The following is a 22154-nucleotide window of genomic DNA, read 5'->3' as shown; positions in this document are numbered from 1 at the left end:
CCTAGGGAGGTCTTCTATTCTATAGAAAACCCCCTAGGAAGGTCTTCTATTCTATAGAAGACCCCCTAGGAAGGTCTTTTATTCTATGGAAGACCCCCTAGGAATGTCTTCTATTATATAGAAGACCCCCTAGGGAGGTCTTCTATTCTTTAGAGGACCCATACAGAGGTCTTCAAATTCAAATTCTATAGAAGGCCCCTACGAATGTCTTCTATTGTATAGAAGACCTCTACGGAGGTCTTTCATTTTATCGAAGAGGGTGGTCTTCTATTGTATCTTCTATTCTACGGTGGCCTTTTGTGCTAGAGAAGACCCCTTCGGAGGTCTTTTATCCTACGGTGGTCTTCTATTGTATGGAAGACCCCTAGGGAGGTCTTCTATTGTATGGAAGACCCCTAGGGAGGTCTTCTATTGTATAGAAGGCCCCTAGGGAGGTCTTCTATTCTATGGAAGACCCCTTCGGTGGTCTCCTATTCTATAGAAGACCCCTTCGGTGGTCTTCTATTCTATAGAAGAACCCTTAGGTGGTCTTCTATTCTATAGAAGATCCCTTCGGGGGTCTTCTATTCTATAGAAGACTCCTTCGGTGGTCTTCTATTATATAGAAGACTACTTCGGTGGTCTGCTCTTCCATGGAAGACCCCTTCGGTGGTCTTCTATTCTATAGAAGATCCCTTCGGTGGTCTTCTATTCTATAGAAGTTCCCTTCGGTGGTCTTCTATTTTATAGAAGACTCCTTCGGTGGTCTTCTATTGCATAGAAGACTTCTTCGGCGGTCTTATATTCTATAGAACACTACTTCGGTGGTCTGCTCTTCCATGGAAGACCCCTACGGAGGTCTTCTATTCTATAGAAGACTCCTACGAAGGTCTTCTATTCTATAAAAGACCCATAGGGAGGTCTTCTATAAAAGACACCTAGGGAGGTCTTCTATTCTGTAGAAGACACCTAGGGAGGTCTTCTATTCTATAGAACGCCCATAGGGAGGTCTTTTATTCTATGCCTATGGAGGTCTTCTATTCTATAGAAGACCCCTACGGAGGTGTTCCATTCTATAGAAGACCCCTACGGTGGTGGTCTATACTTTAGAATACCCCTACGATGGTATTTGATTCTATAGAATGCTCCTACAGCGGTCTTTGATTCTATAGAAGGTCCTTTAAAAGACCCTTTTCGTGGATTCGTTTTTATACTGTGCTCTGCTATTGAATAAAATACATCTATAGTGTTGCCTTATTCTATAGAAGACCACTTCTTGTCTCCAATTCAGTGGAAACCACCTACGGTGATCCTCTATTCTATGGAATTCCTCCACTGTGGTCTCCTATTCTATGGAAGAGCCCTACGGTGGCCTCCTATTTATAGAAGAGACGGTCGTCTCCTATTCTATAGAAGACACGGTCCTCTCTTATTCTACAGAAGACACATCCGGTGGTCTCGTATTTTCCTATTCTATAACCGACACCTAGAGTGGTCCCCTATTATATAGAAGACACCTAAGATTGTCCTATATTCCAAAGAAGGTCCCAATTTACATTAGGCGAGTTTACTTGCGGCAATTGTCAGTTTGTGGGTGAGAGAGGGTGCTGAGAGGCAAAGGGTTACCATATGCCTCACCTCTCTCTCCTACAAAATGACAATTGCCGCAAGTAAACTCGCCCAATGTAAATTGGGACAAGACACTTTCGGTGGTCTCCTACTCCATAGAAGACTAGAATAGGGGTCTACTTTAGCATAGAAAACCAACGTAGTGGTCTACTATCGAATATATAAAGAAGATCCCAACCTTGAGAAGATTGGGGTATTTTTCTACGGTGGTTCTCTATTCTATAGTGCAAACAGTTTTTCCAATATCTATAAAAAAATATTATTTCATTTGTTGGATTGTATATAATTAGTTTTTATTAATAACTTAAAATAACTTATATCTATACGATTACTACTTAACTACTATAATCTCTAGTCTTTTGTGTTACGAAGAACATCTTCTCTCTCCTCTCTAATCTGACCACTCAGCTCGTATCATATCTGCCGCCTTTTCACCAATCATAAATGACGCAGCATTAGTGTGACAGGTTGGAGGGAACGGTATAATACTTGTATCGGCCACTCTTAAGCGGCCAATGTCATGTACTTGTAGCTTAGCATTGACCACTGTAGTGTTGTCTGTCTCCGGTCCCATACGACAAGTGGCCACTTGATGATGCAATGTATACGACATGGTGCGTATGGAACAACGCCAATAATCATCACTGCCAAAGCTGTGCATTTCACAACCTGGCACTGGTATGTCATGCAGACGGACACCCAGTTTCTGTAAGGCTGGCATTTGACTAATGCGCACCACTTCTTTGATACCCTCTAAGATGTCTTCCACATCTTCGGAATTGTGAAAGAATTTTGGATTGATTCTAGGCCACTCCAAGGGGTTGCGATTGTGTAACCATAAGCGGCCCACAGACTTGGGATGGAACTGCATTACCAAGAAACTAAAATGATCGGTTTGGGCATCATTTAGCGGCTTATAGACCTTGGTGTAGATTTCCGAACGGAAGTTGGCTCCTTGCAGCAAACCGGTACCCTCATCGGATGCCAAACTACCGGCCACGGTAATAAATTCCACATCAGGCATATCGGCAGGTTCCCTTGAGTGGGGGGTCTTTACGAATGTCAAGGCCTCCACACCGCCAATGGAGGATAACACAGTTGAGGCATCTCCTCTAAAGAATGCTGCAAATAATCCTGGTGTGGTATGGGACACAAAGAAAGTCTTGCCAGTCGAATTGGTGGTAAATGTGGGACCAAAGTGGCACATGTGATCATATAGGAGTTTTCCCACTGGCAGCTCCTTGACAATTGGCACCCCAATTGCCTTCAAATTATCCTCAGGCCCAATGCCGGATAACATTAAAATTTGCGGTGAATTAAAAGCTCCTGCCGAAAGGATTACCTCCTTCCTGGCCTTGATGGTGTACAAAGTATTGCGATATAACATCCTCACACCATAGGCCTGTTTTGTCTCTTTGTCTATCAACACCTTTGTTACCTTGGCCATGGTAACAATGTGAAGATTTTTCCTGGTATATCTTATGGGTTCAATGTAGGCCCGAAAGGCACTATGCCTCCTACCCTTTAAGGTGTTGGCCTGGACAAATGACACTCCCATTTGGGATTCACCATTATAATCGGTCTTATTATGGCCCGCCTCCTGGGCAGCCTTAACATAAGCCTTGGCGGCATCTGTGCGATATCGAACATCTTCCACATTCAAGGGTCCCGAATGATTGTGATAGGGCGACATATCCAAACCCTCAACTTGGGAATTTTCCGATTTCAAAAAATATGGCAACACCTCCTCGTAGGACCAGCCATCATTGCCAAATTCAGCCCATCTATCAAAGTCACGACGATTACCACGATTGTAGATCATGAAATTAATGGAACTGGTGCCACCCAATACCTTTCCTCTGGGCAAGGCGCATTCATTGTTATTCATGCCCAAGCAGGCTGCACGTTGAGGCACCGATTTATAACCCCAATTGGAGTGAGTCCCCTGCAAATAGGTGGCCATAATTGGTATTTGATGGGGTAAACTTTCCACCCCTCCAGCTTCAATTAAATACACCTGCCACTGGGGATTCTCTGACAAACGATTGGCCAACACACAACCGGCTGGCCCAGAGCCAACAACAATGAAATCATATTCGGCATTCTGTTGGGGTGCTATGCGCGCGAACAAAAACCAAAAGAAGGAGAAGAAGAGGAAAACAAAAAGAAGAACATTAAAGCAATAAAATAATGTTTGATTAATATTCATGGGAGGGAATAATAATTATATTAAAAGCCAATACATTGTCGGTATTGTAATGTTATAAATGTGCCTATGTCCGTCTGCGTGTGTGTGTGTGTGTTGCTATGTAATTTAGTCCATGGTAAATGTGCTGGAGAAGATTCAATAAAAGCTTTAAATTCAAGGTGAAGTGTTTGATAATTACAAAAGGGGTCAATGCAGACAGATCTGTCTAATTAAAGATTGACAGTTCAGCCTGCAGATAGGAAGACTGAAGGTTATGTACACATATCGAGAATCCCTTTTTTTCTTGTAAAGACAGAGGATTCTGTCTTAAGATAGAGAATTCTGTCTACAGAATTTTCTGCCTAAAGACAGAGGATTCTGTTTACAGAATTTTCTGTCCATAGACAGAGGATTCTGCCTACAATATTTTGTAGACAGAAAATTCTGTAGACAGAATCTTCTGTCTATCGACAGAAAATTCTGTAGACAGAATCCTCTGTCTATCGACAGAAAATTCTGTAGACAGAATCCTCTGTCTATCGACAGAAAATTCTGTAGACAGAATCCTCTGTCTATCGACAGAAAATTCTGTAGACAGAATCCCCTGTCTATCGACAGAAAATTCTGTAGACAGAATCGTCTGTCTATCGACCGGAAATATTGTAGACAGAATCCTCTGTCTATCGACAGAAAATTCTGTAGACAGAATCCTCTGTCTATCGACAGAAAATTCCGTAGACAGAATCCTCTGTCTATCGACAGAAAATTCTGTAGACAGAATCCTCTGTCTATCAACTTGGGAATTTTCCGATTTCAAAAAATATGGCAACACCTCCTCGTAGGACCAGCCATCATTGCCAAATTCAGCCCATCTATCAAAGTCACGACGATTACCACGATTGTAGATCATGAAATTAATGGAACTGGTGCCACCCAATACCTTTCCTCTGGGCAAGGCGCATTCATTGTTATTCATGCCCAAGCAGGCTGCACGTTGAGGCACCGATTTATAACCCCAATTGGAGTGAGTCCCCTGCAAATAGGTGGCCATAATTGGTATTTGATGGGGTAAACTTTCCACCCCTCCAGCTTCAATTAAATACACCTGCCACTGGGGATTCTCTGACAAACGATTGGCCAACACACAACCGGCTGGCCCAGAGCCAACAACAATGAAATCATATTCGGCATTCTGTTGGGGTGCTATGCGCGCGAACAAAAACCAAAAGAAGGAGAAGAAGAGGAAAACAAAAAGAAGAACATTAAAGCAATAAAATAATGTTTGATTAATATTCATGGGAGGGAATAATAATTATATTAAAAGCCAATACATTGTCGGTATTGTAATGTTATAAATGTGCCTATGTCCGTCTGCGTGTGTGTGTGTGTGTTGCTATGTAATTTAGTCCATGGTAAATGTGCTGGAGAAGATTCAATAAAAGCTTTAAATTCAAGGTGAAGTGTTTGATAATTACAAAAGGGGTCAATGCAGACAGATCTGTCTAATTAAAGATTGACAGTTCAGCCTGCAGATAGGAAGACTGAAGGTTATGTACACATATCGAGAATCCCTTTTTTTCTTGTAAAGACAGAGGATTCTGTCTTAAGATAGAGAATTCTGTCTACAGAATTTTCTGCCTAAAGACAGAGGATTCTGTTTACAGAATTTTCTGTCCATAGACAGAGGATTCTGCCTACAATATTTTGTAGACAGAAAATTCTGTAGACAGAATCTTCTGTCTATCGACAGAAAATTCTGTAGACAGAATCCTCTGTCTATCGACAGAAAATTCTGTAGACAGAATCCTCTGTCTATCGACAGAAAATTCTGTAGACAGAATCCTCTGTCTATCGACAGAAAATTCTGTAGACAGAATCCCCTGTCTATCGACAGAAAATTCTGAAGACAGAATCGTCTGTCTATCGACCGGAAATATTGTAGACAGAATCCTCTGTCTATCGACAGAAAATTCTGTAGACAGAATCCTCTGTCTATCGACAGAAAATTCCGTAGACAGAATCCTCTGTCTATCGACAGAAAATTCTGTAGACAGAATCCTCTGTCTATCGACAGAAAATTCTGTAGACAGAATCCTCTGTCTATCGACAGAAAATTCTGTAAACAGAATCCTCTGTCTATCGACAGAAAATTCTGTAAACAGAATCCTCTGTCTATCGACAGAAAATTCTGTAAACATAATCCTCTGTCTATCGACAGAAAATTCTGTAGACAGAATCCTCTGTCTATCGACAGAAAATTCTGTAGACAGAATCCTCTGTCTATCGACAGAAAATTCTGTAGACAGAATCCTCTGTCTGTAGACAGAATCCTCTGTCTGTTGACAGAAAATTCTGTAGACAGAACTCTCTGTCTGTTGACAGAAAATTCTGTAGACAGAATCCTCTGTCTGTTGACAGCAAATTCTGTAGGCAGAATCCTCTGTCTGTTGACAGAAAATTCTGTAGACAGAATCCTCTGTCTGTTGACAGAAAATTCTGTAGACAGAATCCTCTGTCTGTTGACAGAAAATTCTGTAGACAGAATCCTCTGTCTGTTGACAGAAAATTCTGTAGACAGAATCCTCTGTCTGTTGACAGAAAATTCTGTAAACAGAATCCTCTGTCTGTTGACAGAAAATTCTGTAAACAGAATCCTCTGTCTGTAGACAGAAAAGTCTGTAGACAGAATCCTCTGTGTGTAGACAGAAAATTCTGTAGACAGAATCCTCTGTCTGTTGACAGAAACTTCTCTAGACAGAATCCTCTGTCTGTAAACAGAATCCTCTGCCTGTAGACACAAAATTCTGTAGACAGAATCCTCTGCCTGTAGACACAAAATTCTGTAAACAGAATCCTCTGTCTGTAGACATAAAATTCTGTAAACAGAATTCTCTGTCTGTAGACAGAAAAGTGTGTAGAGAGAATCCTCTGTCTGCTGACAGAAAATTCTGTAGAGAGAATCCTCTGTCTGTAGACAGAATCCTCCGTCTGTTGACAGAAAATTCTGTAGATAGAATCCTTTGTCTCTTGACAGAAAATTCTGTAGACAGAATCCTTTGTCTGTTGACAGAAAATTCTGTAGACAGAATCCTTTGTCTGTTGACAGAAAATTCTGTTGACAGAATCCTCTGTCTGTTGACAGAAAATTCTGTTGACAGAATCCTCTGTCTGTTGACAGAAAATTCTGTAGACAGAATCCTCTGTCTGTTGACAGAAAATTCTGTAGACAGAATCCTCTGTCTGTTGACAGAAAATTCTGTAGACACAATCCTCTGTCTGTTGACAGAAAATTCTGTAGACAGAATCCTCTGTCTGTTGACAGAAAATTCTGTAGACAGAATCCTCTGTCTATCGACAGAAAATTCTCTAGACAGAATCCTCTGTCTATCGACAGAAAATTCTCTAGACAGAATCCTCTGTCTATAGACAGAAAATTCTGTAGACAGAATCCTCTGTCTATAGACAGAAAATTCTGTAGACAGAATCCTCTGTCTATAGACAGAAAATTCTGTAGACAGAATCCTCTGTCTATAGACAGAAAATTCTGTAGACAGAATCCTCTGCCTATAGACAGAAAATTCTGTAGACAGAATCCTCTGTCTGTTGACAGAAAATTCTGTAGACAGAATCCTCTGTCTGTTGACAGAAAATTCTGTAGACAGAATCCTCTGTCTGTAGACAGAAAATTCTGTATACAGAATCCTCTGTCTGTTGACAGAAAATTCTGTATACAGAATCCTCTGTCTGTTGACAGAAAATTCTGTATACAGAATCCTCTGTCTGTTGACAGAAAATTCTGTATACAGAATCCTCTGTCTGTTGACAGAAAATTCTGTATACAGAATCCTCTGTCTGTTGACAGAAAATTCTGTATACAGATTCCTCTGCCTGTTGACAGAAAATTCTGTAGACAGAATCCTCTGTCTGTTGAAAGAAAATTCTGTAGACAGAATCCTCTGTCTGTTGAAAGAAAATTCTGTAGACAGAATCCTCTGTCTATCGACAGAAAATTCTGTAGACAGAATCATCTGTCTATCGACAGAAATTATTTAGACAGAATCCTCTGTCTATCGACAGAAAATTCTGTAGACAGAATCCTCTGTCTATAGACAGAAAATTCTGTATACAGAATCATCTGTCTGTTGACAGAAAATTCTGTATACAGATTCCTCTGCCTGTTGACAGAAAATTCTGTAGACAGAATCCTCTGTCTATTGAAAGAAATTTCTGTAGACAGAATCCTCTGTCTGTTGACAGAAAATTCTGTCTGTAGACAGAATCCTCTGTCTGTTGACAGAAAATTCTGTAGACAGAATCCTCTGTCTATTGAAAGAAATTTCTGTAGACAGAATCCTCTGTCTGTTGACAGAAAATTCTGTAGACAGAATCCTCTGTCTGTAGACAGAATTCTCTGTCTGTAGGCAGAATCCTCTGTCTGTAGACAGTATCCTCTGTCTGTAGACAGAACCCTCTGTCTGTAGACAGAACCCTCTGTCTGTTGACAAAAAATTCTGTAGACAGAACCCTCTGTCTGTTGACAGAAAGTTCTGTAGAGAGAATCATCTGTCGATAGACCAAATCATTTGGCTGTAAGCATAATTTTCTCTTGCAACCTCTTTCTGAAGAACATTTCCACTTTTGCTCGTAGCTGAAACGATCTTTATGTCACTCCTGCGTTTTTCGAGAGCAGTTTTTTTGTTGGTCTTATCTTTGTCACTCATTCATACTTTATTTAAATATAAATCGGAACTTTTATGTTTGTTCATTGTTGTTGTTACATTACGTTGACCACTTCACTTCCTCACACTTGTCACCAACCTACCATCATTGTAGAGATTCTGTTTGAATATATTTCCCAGGCCAACATTAAACATTTGCGATAGAAATTGTTTATCCGCTAGGGTAGGTGGGGGTGCCACTATTGCCCAGAAAATTATTAATGTCCTATACATGGTAATTCCGACGCGACTACCGAAGTAATTATTCTTTGAATATTTAAATTATATGTATGCGTTCATTCGTTCGTTCGAGGAATTCTTTATGTTACGCACGCGCCTCGTCGTCCGTTGCGTTAGGGTTTTGATTTACAAATGAGCGTGCGTTGTCAATCAACTATCAACCATAAGTTTGTTCTTTGTTAGTTTGGGTTGCCTTTTGGCCAAAGCCAAAGCTCTTGAATGATGAGTGAGCATAATTTCTAAATGGGTTGTTGTTGTTGTTATTGGCGTCAGTCATAATAATTATTGGCAATGTTCGATTTCAGGTTCTCTGGACAGTTCTGCAGCTAGACTTTCGTCATAATTATCATCACCACTCGAATCATTTGTTTTTCTCTATCATTTGAGAGTTAATTATAGGTCTGAGTGTTCCTTTTCTTCTTCAGTGCCTTAGGGCATTGACAGCTGTTGCTTTCATTAAGCCTACGTGGGGTGCAATTAAAGAATTATATTCTCTTTCCATTGGGAAAGCTGGAACTTCTGGCCCATCCTCAATAACTTGTGGTTCTCTTATGCCGAAACCAGTTGTAATCTTCGCTTTAGAGAACTAGAACTTTTAATTAAATAACAAAAATTCCTTTTAATGCAACAGGAAGCTGCATTGCTTCTTTAGGAGCATTTCAAATTACATACAGGTTTTTATGTGGAGTCTATGGTCAATCATTGCAACTGCAGCAATGACATTGATTTGAAGGTACAGCTTGCGGTTCGTAAACGACAAGATTTTCTTAGACCATCAGAGTATATTTTCTCTTGTTTGTAGGCTGTCTGAGGAAAAGTCAACAACCAATAATGCATCTTTTTCAACCACATTTAACCATCAATCTGCCTTGACCATGCCATCAGTAAACTTGTTTATGTGTGTATGTAAATGTTATATAATTCAAAATTTTAGCCAATTTCCCATCCATGTCATTGGTAAAAGTAGTAAAAATTATCGACAAAAGAGTCACAATTGCTATTAACACTTTTTTCTTTAACGGTTCTATGCCTAATTAACTTGACAAGAAAATTCCGCCAGCTAACAAACAATAACAAACCATTGTGAATCAGTTACAAAGAATATTACTTTACGCAAAAACAACAACAACTACAATAACAACATATGCAAATAAATAACATAACAGACAAGCTGATGATGAGACGTGAATTATTTGCCAAAAGCTAGAACAGACCCTTACATAGAGACACCGGCTAGCAATACCTGACCAAAATAATAAAATAATATTGAAAATAAAAGCTTTTGTTTTGACAAAATAAATAAAAACAACAAGAACAAAAAATAATGATTAAGAAAATATGACAGCTTAGAATATTTAATTTTTACCAGTAGCATAAAATTGTGCGCTATAGCAATTTTGAGATATGTTGGCTAAGGTTGGCGATTTGAACACCACCACGGGCGCCTGGATTTTCTGATTATTGGGATTGTGCTGAGCAAAAAAGTCCACTAGACCATATGCCTACGGTGAAAATCGAGCCCCAGGATTTTGACTTGAAGTTTTTTTTCAAAGTTTTTTGAATATTTTGACATATATGTAACAGCCAAACCACTGAGATTTTAGATCCAACACAAAGACAAAAATTGTAGCCAAGACAATAATTAAGAACTCTGTAGTACACAGCAAAAGCATTGGAACGCTCCTTCAGGCAGATATGCCCCCGAGAATGTGCACATTTTTCGGAAAATATCGATAAATTAAACTGTGCTACAAAATTTGACTCAACGTCAGTGGGTGGAAATTTCCTTTTAGAGATGAAAGCCCTTGGTGAGTGTACTAAGAACACAAAAGGAAATTTTCAGGATAGGTCAAGTTTCTGAGATATGGTTTGGCCAAAATATCCTTGAAAAAAATTTCAAGTCGAAATCCGGGGGCTCGATTTTCACCGTAGACATATGGTCTAGTGGATTTTTTTGCTCAGAACAATCCCAAAGAATCAGAAACTCCAGACGCCCACTATCACATTTTTCCTTCCATACAAATCGCCCCGGCCTAATGTTGGCACTGCCTATCTTCAATACACGATTTTCATGGAGTTCGCTATCGACAACCGGTTGACGTATATGAAGTGCTATGGGGGAGGTGCATCTTCCATCAAAGCGTGATGGAAGATAACCCACCACAAGGAACTGTTTGGCCAACATGTGATTGACATCTTTTTGATCTTCTCCACAGAACAACAAGTCACAACCCGTTGCAACTTGGAAAGTATTGTTTTATCTAAGGCAGAGGTAAGCCAAATCGCAGCCGGCGTCAGCTCAAGGACCCAAACAAACCTTAAACAAACACAACCGCCAATGAAAAGCTGTGCCTTGCGTTGTGCGCCCGACATTAGTTCGCTTTAGGAGGGCAATAACCGTCTGGTGCTAGGAGATTTCAATGCTCATCATTAGCTTTGGCCTTCCGTCCTAGGCAATTAACAGAGGGGTACAGCACTGACCGAGCAAACTGATAGTTCCATATTTTGTACGGTGAACGAAGATGCTACTACGAGGATAAGAGGAGATTGCCACAGCTCGCCAGATATCATCATTGTGGCATATATAATATATAATTATTCCACAAACATCCCATAAGGGACAAGGGAGACTTCTCTCATATCAACGAGTGCACCCCGATTCATATTAGCTCAATGAGATGGGACCTACTGTTTATCGTCGAGTCCGAACGGCGTGTCTAAGACACCACTTTTGTAGAGAAGTTTTATATGGCTGAAATACTCATGAAATGTCGCTAATATTACTGAGGGATGTTTTGCCACAGAGGAAAATTTGGTGTTGACTGGCCGGTGAATCCAACCCACGGTCTTCAGAGTGCAAGGCGGGTGTGCATACCATTGCACCACTGTGGCACCCAAGAACAGATAAAATTTTATATAAGAAAATATTATCCGGATAAAATATTATATAAGATAACATTATCAGGAATAATGTTACATAAGAAAACATCCGGATAAACATTTCTAAAAGAAAACATCCGGATATCATTTTCGATAAGAAAACATTATCCCGATAACATTTTCGATAAGAAAGCATTATCCGGATAACATGTTCGATAAGAAAACATTATCCGGATAACATTTTTTATAAGAAAACACTATTCGATAATATTTCCGGTAAGAAAACATTATCCGGATATAATTTTCTATAAGAAAACATTGTACGGATAAAATTTTCTATAGGAAGACATTATCTGGATAACATTTTCTATAAGAAAACATTATCCGGATAACAATTTCTATAAGAACCATTTTCCAGATAACATTTTCTATACGTAAACATTATCCGGAAAACATTTTCTATAAGAAAAATTTTATCCGGATAACATATTTTGTAGTTTTCGTATAGAAAATGTTATCCGGATAATGTTTTCGTATAGAAAATGTTATTCGGATAATGTTTTCGTATAGAAAATGTTATTCGGATAATTTTTTCGTATAGAAAATGTTATTCGGATAATGTTTTCGTATAGAAAATGTTATTCGGATAATGTTTTCGTATAGAAAATGTTATCCGGATAATGTTTTCATATAGAAAATGTTATTCGGATAATGTTTTCTTATAGAAAATGTTATCCAGATATTGTTTTCCTATGGAAAATTTTATCCGTACAATGTTTTCTTATAGAAAATTATATCCGGATAATGTTTTCGTATAGAAAATGTTATCCGGATGTTTTCATATAGATAATGTTATTCGGATAATGTTTTCGTATAGAAAATGTTATCCGGATAATGTTTTCGTATAGTAAATGTTATCTGGATAATGTTTCCGTATAGAAAATGTCATTCGGATAATGTTTTCGTATAGAAAATGTTATTCGGATAAAGTTTTTGTATAGAAAATGTTATTCGGATAATGTTTTCATATAGAAAATGTTATCCGGATAATGTTTTCGTATAGAAAATTTTACGTGATAATGTTTTCGTATAGAGAATTTTACGGGATAATGTTTTCGTATAGAAAATTTTATCCGGATAATGTTTTCGTATAGAGAATTTTATCCGGATAATGTTTTCGTATAGAAATGTCGCCAACATTACTGAGGGATATTGTGCCACCGTTGATAAGTGTTTTGATGTTGCCTGGCCGGGGAATCGAAGCCACGGTGGCAACCTCATCATTGTGGCATCCGGTCTGATAAATGGCTCAGACCATCTTCGAATCATTGTCTCCGTAAACAGACTACCAGACTTCATAACTTCTGAAAGCCGTAATTGTCTGAGTCATGGGAAAGCTGATTGGCAAGGGTTTAGCGAATTTACCAATTACCACTCCAGAGAGCTGCACATTCCCTCAGACCATCGGGTGGCTGAGAGCATTTTCCAATCATAAACTCTGATCGGCGTTCTTTGCTGGACCATGGGAAAACTGATTGGCAAGGGTTCAGAAAATTTACCAATAATCGGTTCAGAAAGCTTCCCATTCCCTCAGATCCTCGGATAGCTGAGAGCATTTTCCGTGACATTATCACTGCTGCAGCCGCTCGCTTTCGAATACTCGAAAGCAGGCCAAATTCCCGCGCAGAGGCGACTGGACTAGCAAATGAGCTTCGTCGTACGAACCCTGAAGATCCAAGAGTTAGAGAACGTACTCTTGCAGTAAACAGGCTAGTAGGTGAAAATAAGCGGTAAAATTGGGATATTTTGGGATATTTTGCCACCGTTGAAAAGTGTTTTGATGTTGCCTGGCCGGGGAATTGAAGCCACGACCTAATGTGTGCAAGGCGGGTGTGCATACCATTACACCACGGTGGCAACCTCATCATTGTGGCATCCGGTCTGATAAATGCCTCAGACAATCTTCCGATCATTGGCTCCGTAAACAGACTACCAGACTTCATAACCTCTGAAAGCCGTACTTGTCTGAATCATGGGAAAGCTGATTGGCAACGGTTCAGCGAATTTACCAATTACCACCGCTCCAGAGAGCTGCACATTCCCTCAGACCAGCTGAGAGCATTTTCCGATCATTGTCTCCTTAAACAGACCACCCGACATCATAAACTCTGATCGGCGTTCTTTGCTGGACCATGGGAAAACTGATTGGCAAGGGTTCAGAGAATTTACCAACAATCGGTTCAGAACGCTTCCCGTTCCCTCAGATCCTCGGATAGCTGAGAGCATTTTCCGAGACATTATCACTGCTGCAGCCGCTCTCTACATACTTGCTGGTCGATTACTCGAAAGCAGGCCAAATTTCCCAGCAGAGGACTAGCAATGGAAACTAGCTTCGTCGTACGAACCCTGAAGTCCCACGAGTTAGAGAACGTACTCTTGCAGTAAACAGGCTAGTAGGCGAATATAAGTGGTAAAAGTGGCTGACAACCTGAAGCAATGCAACATTGATGGGTACAGTATTAAGTAAAGTGTGGGCAATGGTTAAATCACTCTCGAATCTGTCAAATCAGGATAATGGAACGGCTTTCAACGGCGTGACAGTAACATATCCAAAGAGGGGCGGGTGTTATTTCAACCGGCAGTTTATAGAGCATTCCGAGGGTGATAGGGCTAAGAGAAATGTGCTACGCCGTATACGAAGAGCCTTCCCAGCCCAGGAGATACCACCACAATTTACGACGAGCGATCCCACGGCAGCGGGTTCTATCGTACCGGATTGACCCGAAACCCTAGTGTTTCGGCCAGCGGATGCCAACCCAGCATCAAACCTATGCTGCTACGTAGGTTTGTATGCTCCTACAACAACAACAACGAGCGATGTTGCAGGCGTCATACGAAATGGCAAATCAGCCAAATGGTAAGCGCACACGGAATCTCAATGGTAATGATTGAATAACTGCATGAACCCTGGGTTAAGTACTGAATAAGTGTCTTCAATTTATCGCTAGCCACCCATATTGCACCAGAAGCCTGGAAAGTTGGCAGGGTTGTGCCGCTACTGAAGACAGGCACGGACGCTAACAAAGGTGAATCGAACCGGGCCGATCTCCCTCTTGTCGTCAGTAACAAAGATTCTAGAGGCACATATCAGTGGAGGACTAAACCAAAACAGGACCTGAGGTAATATTTCCGGAATTGCTTAACCTCTATGTTTCTGAAATTCTACACCCCCCGCACGGCATAGATATCGTAATGTATGCGGATGATTGTACGATCTTGGTGTTGGATCCTATCGTCGATGACATATGAGATAGGCTAAATGTGTACATTGCTGACCTAGTGCAGTTTCTTCCATCTGAGTAATATGAAAATATCCGCCCCCTAAATCTACTTCCACACTGTTCACCACTAGGACGGTGGAAATTAGGCTCCCCATGAACACATTGTTCTATGGTGCCCGGTTTCCGATCCGTAACTACCTCAATATATTTGGTGTTTAGTTGGACAGCGTGTTTAAGTCGTCCGCACAAGCCACAGCTATAAAGCAATAAGCCGGCCTGTGGTAAGCTATGTAGCTAACCCCACTCACCTGTCTCCTGAGTCTTTAAGGATGCAGAAGTTTTGAGTCTGGATACAGAGGAAATAGATCCAGATTACTGATAGCTTAGATTCCGCTGGGAACATTCTTACTCTGGGCTAGCAGAGGACACTAGAATGTTTCCATCGAGACATAAGGTCGTGGGTTCGATTCCCCGGCCAGGCAACATCAAAAACACTTTTCAACGGTGGCAAAATACCCCTCAGTAATGTTGGTGACATTTCCTGAGTATTTCAGCCATGTAAAACTTCTCTACAAAAGTGGTGTCTTAGACACGCCGTTCGGACTCGGCGATAAACTGTAGGTCCCATATCATTGAGCTAATGTGAATCGGGGTGCACTCATTGATATGAGAGAAGTCTCCCTTGTCCCGTATGGGGTGTTTGTGGATCAATTATATATTATGACATAAATAATAGAGTTGTGTAGTTCCGGAACGAACTAGTTCCAAGGAACTATTCCGTACAAGGAACTATTGGAACTATATCCGGCTCTTTCATTTATATAGTTCCTTTAGTGCATATAAATGTAAATCACATCCTCGTTACATTGCTGCAATTTATTTATTTCTATGTCAATCCACCAAAAGATGAAAACAAAAAGAAAGAGAAAGATTCATTAAACTACTTCATTCTCGGATTTATTTGGAATGAAGGAAATAAAAAGAACGAGAGCGAGAAAGTTGCACTGAACTATATAGGTCTCGGAACTATTTGGAACGAAGGAAATAGAAAGAACGATGAAAGAGAAAGATTCATTGAACTATATCGCTCTCGGAACTATTTGGAACTATGGAACTATATTAAGGAACTAGTTCCTTTTGGCAAAAGGAACTAGAAAGATCGATCCGCTCCAGGAACTATATTGCCCAACTCTAATAAATAAGTCGATGTGCAAGCCATTTTAATTGGTCGCCGTAAGATTTGTTTTAGCTTTTGGATTTGGATTGTGAGGTGTTTTTGTGAGGGGGAACCGAAAAATAGGGTCCAATATAGACCTTCTTGGAACTTGTTGTACGTTTGGGCGAAATTTTACGGTATGCAATATTTTGGCCAAATCGGAAACACCATTTTAAGTTATCGTGCTTATTAGTACTTTTAGATGGTGTGCGCAGGGCCTTTTAGTCAATTATCTCAGGAAGTATAAAATTTGGCCCTGAAAAAAGTTACATTGCCACATAGCTAAGGACCACGAGGACAATGCTGCAAAAAAATTTCAAAACGATCCAATACATGCCCTTAAAATTTACCCGACATAGTTCATATTAGAACCTTATCTATATCTGGAACAAATATTACGATGAGGAAAGTTTGACATTTTGTGGGGAAGGAATCAAAAGAATTGTATTTATATGGCCTATCTGGTCCACTAGGAACACTAGGTACTAAATTACAGCTAACTTAGTAGGAAAATGTGGCTTATATCCTCAAAATACCGAAAATCTGGAGGTACCGCTATAAGGGGGCTATATCAAAACATTATTGTTCATATTGATATGATACGATATTGTTCATATTCATCCAAAAGTTATGCTACAGCATCTTCTGGTCAATATAAAATATTAGAAAAAGAACGATTTACAGAAGAGCGGTAAAGGCCAACGACCAACAATCTCACGGCAGCGGGTTCTCTGTACCGGATTGACCCGGGACCACACAACATCAGAGTTCCGGCCAGCGGCTGCCACCTCAGTGTACATGTGTTTGTATGTTTCGTTTTTCTGTGCTGGGAGCGGCATATCCCGGAATGTCTGCTCCGGATTCTTTTGGTCCGTGTCGGGACGGAGGAAAACCCAGGACCAATATATTTGTGCTCGGTTTGTCACATCCGCATCTTCACACATATCCAATCTTCGGTGAGATGCAATAGATGTCAGCAGTGGGTGCATTTGATGGGTTGCTCTGGACTTGCCCACGCGAGGGGCAACGATAGGGACTATGTAGCTGCATGCTGCGCGAACACAGCCCCCAGTGAGTCGTCGTCGTCGGATTACGAAACTCCCCCGCAGTCCCCCAATCCCAGAAAATGCATCCTTGTTGCAATTTAATTGCAATGGGCGCCGAGGTAAGATCGATGAAATAGTGGATTTTATGAAGAAGATCAAGGTCGCGGCGGTGCAGGAAACCATGCTGAACGACCACAGCTCAGTACGTTGTGATGGTTACAACGTAATAAGGAAGGATCGCACCAGATGTGGCGGTGGGGGATTAGCTTTCCTCTTGCATCAGTGGGAGTGGAGTATCTCACTAAAGTGCCAGGCAAAGATGCCAGCAAAGGACCCTTGCCGGTCATCAGCATGAATTCCGTAAGCAGCACAGCACGACAACATCGCTGCACGCTATCTCCACACATATTTGTCGAGGACTCAACCAGGAGCGGCCGTGTGATAGAACAGTGATGGTGGCGCTTGACTTATCAAAAGCCTTTGATACTGTCGAGCACTCCACGCTGTTCGAGAACATCGAGCAGACAACCCTCCGACCAAGTCCGAAACGTTGGATAATCAACTATATCTGTGGTCGCCAGTCGTATGTGGAGTTCAGGAACAAGAAATCCAAGCCCCGTAGAGTGAAACAGGGAGTTCCCCAAGGAGGGGTGATATCTCCGGAACTGTTTAACCTCTACCTTTCCTGTATTCCGACCCCTCCAGACGGCATTGAGATCGTAACGTATGCGGATGATTGTACGATCCTGGCACCAGGTGCCTACCCTGATGACATCTGCGAGATACTGAACTCCTATTTAACCGATCTTACCACCTTTTTCCACGCGAGGAATATGCAGATATCCGCCACTAAATCGACGAGAGTTGAATATATGGGTCGATGGTAGCAGAATTCCGACCACAAACTGCCCCAAAATTCTAGGGGTCACATTCGACACCACTTTTACGTCGTCCGCGCATGCCACAGCTATCTGCGATAAACTGAAATGTAGAAACAAGGTCCTCAAGTCCATAGCCGGCAGCACTTGGGGTGCAGATAAAGAAACCTTGTTGACCACGTATAAAGCGATAGGTCGGTTTGTGGTAAGCTATGCGGCGCCAGTTTGGTCCCCGAATTTATGTGACACGCAGTGGGATAAGATTCAAATTTGTCAGAACGCCGCCCTGAGAACATCAACAGGGTGCCTCCTCAAATCTACAGTGGACCATCTACATGAGGAGGCAAATATTCTTCCAGTACGACAACATAATGAGATGCTATCGTTGCAGTACTTGCTCGGGTGTTACCGTGAGAGCCATCCCAATCAACATCTGCTGGCCACGGATACACCCAGGCGTATCAAGAAGGATATTCATGCTCTAGAGACGACGGTCCAACAATAATAAGTATGCGGCATGGGCCCGCACGATACTAAGCACCTATTCAACTGTCCCGCCAAGCCTACTCATCTGACTCCAGTCGAAGTAGCCAACTTCCTGGAACTGGAGATAGACCCAGAGCCAGATTGAACAGGAGAACGAACATACAAACACAATAATAAAACACTGTTACAACAACAATCAACAAAAAATGAAAAAACCAGACTATAATTTGCCAATAACCACCTGAACTGGTGTGTCTAAAAATGGAATTAGATGGCATAAGGCGTGGACCAAATGGGCAACGGCAAAGACGGAACACGATAGTCTGGAAGCGATTTGACCAACTCATAAAATTAATCTTCGCTCTCGATTAGGACTTGTGAGAGATCGCTATCTCAAAAATCAACCGAAAAAAATTGCAATGCTTTAGTTTTGTCCACTTATATTTGCGAATTATTTTTTTTTGAATTGGAAATTTTTTATTAAATTTGGAATTCCTTAAGTTTGTGTTTTTTTCAATAATAAAGAAACAAATGAATAAAAAAATGCAACCTTGTTTTCATAAAAATATGCACATTTTGGTCGATACTGAATGTTTGGACCAAATCGGTTGATCCGTTCGAGAGTTATGGTGAGCAACAGCAAGTCAGACAGAGGAGCATTTTTATACTCTACCACACACTGTGGTAAGTGGTATTATGTTTTTGTGGATGAACAATTACATGCGGCCAACTTCAGTGTATACATTGTTCTTGCTTCATATTTATCCCCTAGAGGGTGTCGTTAATGTCGTAGACATACCAGTTGGCACTAGAGTATGATGTAGATCACTTAATTTAAATTTTTAATTCAAAAGACTTGAATTAAATTATTTTTTATGGCCTTAATTCAGATCCAATACTTTGAAAATGTAATAAATTTCAAAATTTCTGTAACTAAAAATATGAGATACGAGCTCTCGACTTTTTGGGGCGTTACAATTGGTGTAGGGTATCTTATAGTTGGCCACGGCTGACTTTGTACGCCTGAACTGTGCGCCTGAACCAATTTTTAATGGAAGGTGCTTACACCTGGGAAGTTTTTGCGGATTCTGAAACAATTTTAATAGATGAGAAAAATCAAAAAAACAAAAAAAAAAAAACAAGTAAGAAAAGCGTTAAGTTCGGTCGGGCCGAACTTTTTATACCCTCCACCACAAATGTCAGCCATTTCGGTGGGTTAATGTGGCCACAACCTTCAAAATACCGAAATTCGGAAGGTACCGTTCTATGGGGGCTATATGATGGCGTGGACCTATACCTACAAATTTCTGGGGGAAAGTTTTATACGCCTAAAAAAGACTAAATACCAAATTTCAGCCATATCGGTGTGATAATGAGGCTAAAACGTTCAAAATATCGAAAATCGGGAGATATTGTATTATGGGGGCTATGTCAACACGTGGACCTATATAAACATTTTATGGTAGAAATGTTTCTTAGCATCTGGAAACACAAAATACAAAGTTACAACCGATTCTTTGGTCAAATGGGTCTAATACAATCAAAATATATTAAAATGACGCGTACTTTATAAGGGGCCTTATGTGGGGGCTATACCAAAACGTGGACCTACATAACCCAACTTTGGTAGGAATGTTTTCTGGCCTCTGTAGACACAAAATACCAAATTACAACCAATTCTGTGGTCAAATGGGTCTAATACATTCAAAATATATTAAAATGACGCGTACTTTATATGGGGCCTTATATGGGGGCTATACCAAAACGTGGACCTATATAACCCAACTTTGGTAGGAATATTTTTTGGCCTCTGTAGACACAAAGTACCAAATTACAACCAATTCGGTGGTAAAATGGGCCAAATATCTTAAAAATTCCTTAAAACGACGACGCGTCACGCGTCATTTTGTATGGGGGCTATACGAAAGCGTGGACCTACATAGCCCACTTTCAATACCAAAAGTCCTACGTAAATATAACATATTTTCCCAAAATTTCATCAACCTACGTCAATTCGTTCGGACGCTAGAGTGATTTCCACAGACGGACAGACGGACGGACATGGCTTTATCGATGTAGAATTGCACGCTGATCAGGAATATATATACTTTGTGGGGTCTACAATGATTATTTCGAGTAGTTACAAACGTAGTGACAAACTTAATATACCCCCATCCTATGGTGGAGGGTATAAAAATATGTTTAGCGAGGTGAAAGGTACCACATACGAGGCTATATCAAAGAGTCCACCTATCTTTAAATTTTTTGGCGGAAAAGTTTTATAGCTGCAGGGAACTTCAAGAGTCAAATAGAGGGTAGTTTCATCAAAACAATGTAGACCCTCAAAAATGGACCCATGTTGACGAATTTTAGTGAAGAAATTTCGTGACACTGAAAATTCCCGAAAATCGGGAGCTACAGTTATATGGGGGGATATACCAAAACATGGACCTATGTTGACGATTATTTTTGAATAGACAAAATTGTAGCTAAAATTCTCAAAATACCGATCATTCAAATTGTGGCTAAAATTCTCAAAATACCGAAAATCGGGAGGTACCGTTATATGGGGGCTATACCAAAACATGGACCTATGCTGACGATGCTTGGTGGAGATATTTCATGACCACTGAGAACCTCAAATGGCAAATTACAGCTAGTTCGGTTAAAAATTGTGGCTAAACTTCTCAAAATACCGAAAATCGGGAGGTACCGTTATATGGGGACTATACCAAAACATGGACCTATGCCCATATCCTTTGGAATATAAGTTTGTTGATCACTAGGAACCCTAAGTGCCAAATTATAGCTAATTCGGTCTGCAAATGTGGCGAAGAACGTCAAAATACCTCAAATCCGGAGGTACCGTTATATGGGGGCTATACCAAAGAGTGGACCGAACTTGACCTGCCTATGGAAAAAATACCCTCGGGTGCAAAATTTCAGCACTCTATCTCAATTATTGCGGACGCTAGAGTGATTACAACAGACGAACGGACAGACGGAAATGGCTAGATCGTCTTAGAATTTTATCCTGATCAAGAATATACATATATACTTTATAGGGTCGCAAATGATTAGTTCGATGTGTTACAAACGGAATGACAAACTTAATATACCCTCCATACTATGGTGGAGGGTATAAAAATTATGGACATATAACTGTACCGCCCGATTTCATTTATTTTATCTATAAATATATTTTCCTTAATTTTGAATTTAGATATTGAAATTTGGCTTTCTAAGTTCAAGGTGATCAAACAATTTATCCACCGAAAAGACAATATCCCCCTCAAAATTGCGAACATAGGTCTACGTTTTCGTATGGCATTTTTATTGCCTCAGCCTTAAGGCTAACGAGGTTATATACACTTTCATACGACCAAAATGCGTCGTATCGACATAATTATTTTAGACCCCAATTGAGGCGGCCAGCGCCAAAACAGCCTAAGCAACATGCCCAAAAAATTAAACAGACTGTAAAGATTTAACTGAAACCTTTTGAAACAAATTCTAAAATAGTCATATTGTATTATTTTAGAAGGTAGTATTACCTAGTGTTAATCAATGCAATATGGAATTGATTAAATAGTTATTTCAAAAGATTCTGGTT

General features: G+C 40.4%; 2 protein-coding genes and 1 long non-coding RNA gene across 7 annotated transcripts in view; 1 reads left to right on the top strand and 2 right to left on the bottom strand.

Annotated features, from left to right (window-relative positions):
- The window catches only part of LOC141399816 (uncharacterized), a 264120-nt gene that overhangs the window by 89426 nt on the left and 152540 nt on the right, over window positions 1-22154 (top strand). The window lies entirely within an intron of this gene.
- On the bottom strand, window positions 1876-8884 carry LOC141397506 (glucose dehydrogenase [FAD, quinone]-like). Of its 2 annotated transcripts, none has more exons than XM_073973866.1 (2): window positions 8619-8884; window positions 1876-3723 (listed from the first exon to the last, which is right to left on the bottom strand). In XM_073973866.1, the coding sequence occupies exons 1-2, from the start codon at window positions 8746-8748 to the stop codon at window positions 2000-2002; spliced, it is 1854 nt and encodes a 617-aa protein (XP_073829967.1). In that variant the 5' UTR covers window positions 8749-8884; the 3' UTR covers window positions 1876-1999. The 2 variants fall into 2 exon arrangements, with proteins under 2 accessions (XP_073829967.1, XP_073829968.1); XM_073973867.1 differs by lacking the exon at window positions 8619-8884 and adding an exon at window positions 3996-4051 and having other exon boundaries at window positions 1999-3723.
- LOC141396649 (glucose dehydrogenase [FAD, quinone]-like) lies at window positions 4023-5327 on the bottom strand. Its single transcript, XM_073972274.1, has 3 exons — window positions 5272-5327; window positions 4593-4999; window positions 4023-4046 (listed from the first exon to the last, which is right to left on the bottom strand). Exons 2-3 carry the CDS (start codon window positions 4845-4847, stop codon window positions 4023-4025), a joined length of 279 nt encoding a protein of 92 aa, XP_073828375.1. The 5' UTR covers window positions 4848-4999; window positions 5272-5327.

This window comes from Musca autumnalis, unplaced genomic scaffold (genome assembly GCF_047663935.1).
Source record: "Musca autumnalis isolate F117 unplaced genomic scaffold, ASM4766393v1 scaffold_3, whole genome shotgun sequence".
Lineage (NCBI taxonomy): Eukaryota > Metazoa > Arthropoda > Insecta > Diptera > Muscidae > Musca > Musca autumnalis.
This window is presented reverse-complemented; position numbering and strand designations above follow the sequence as displayed.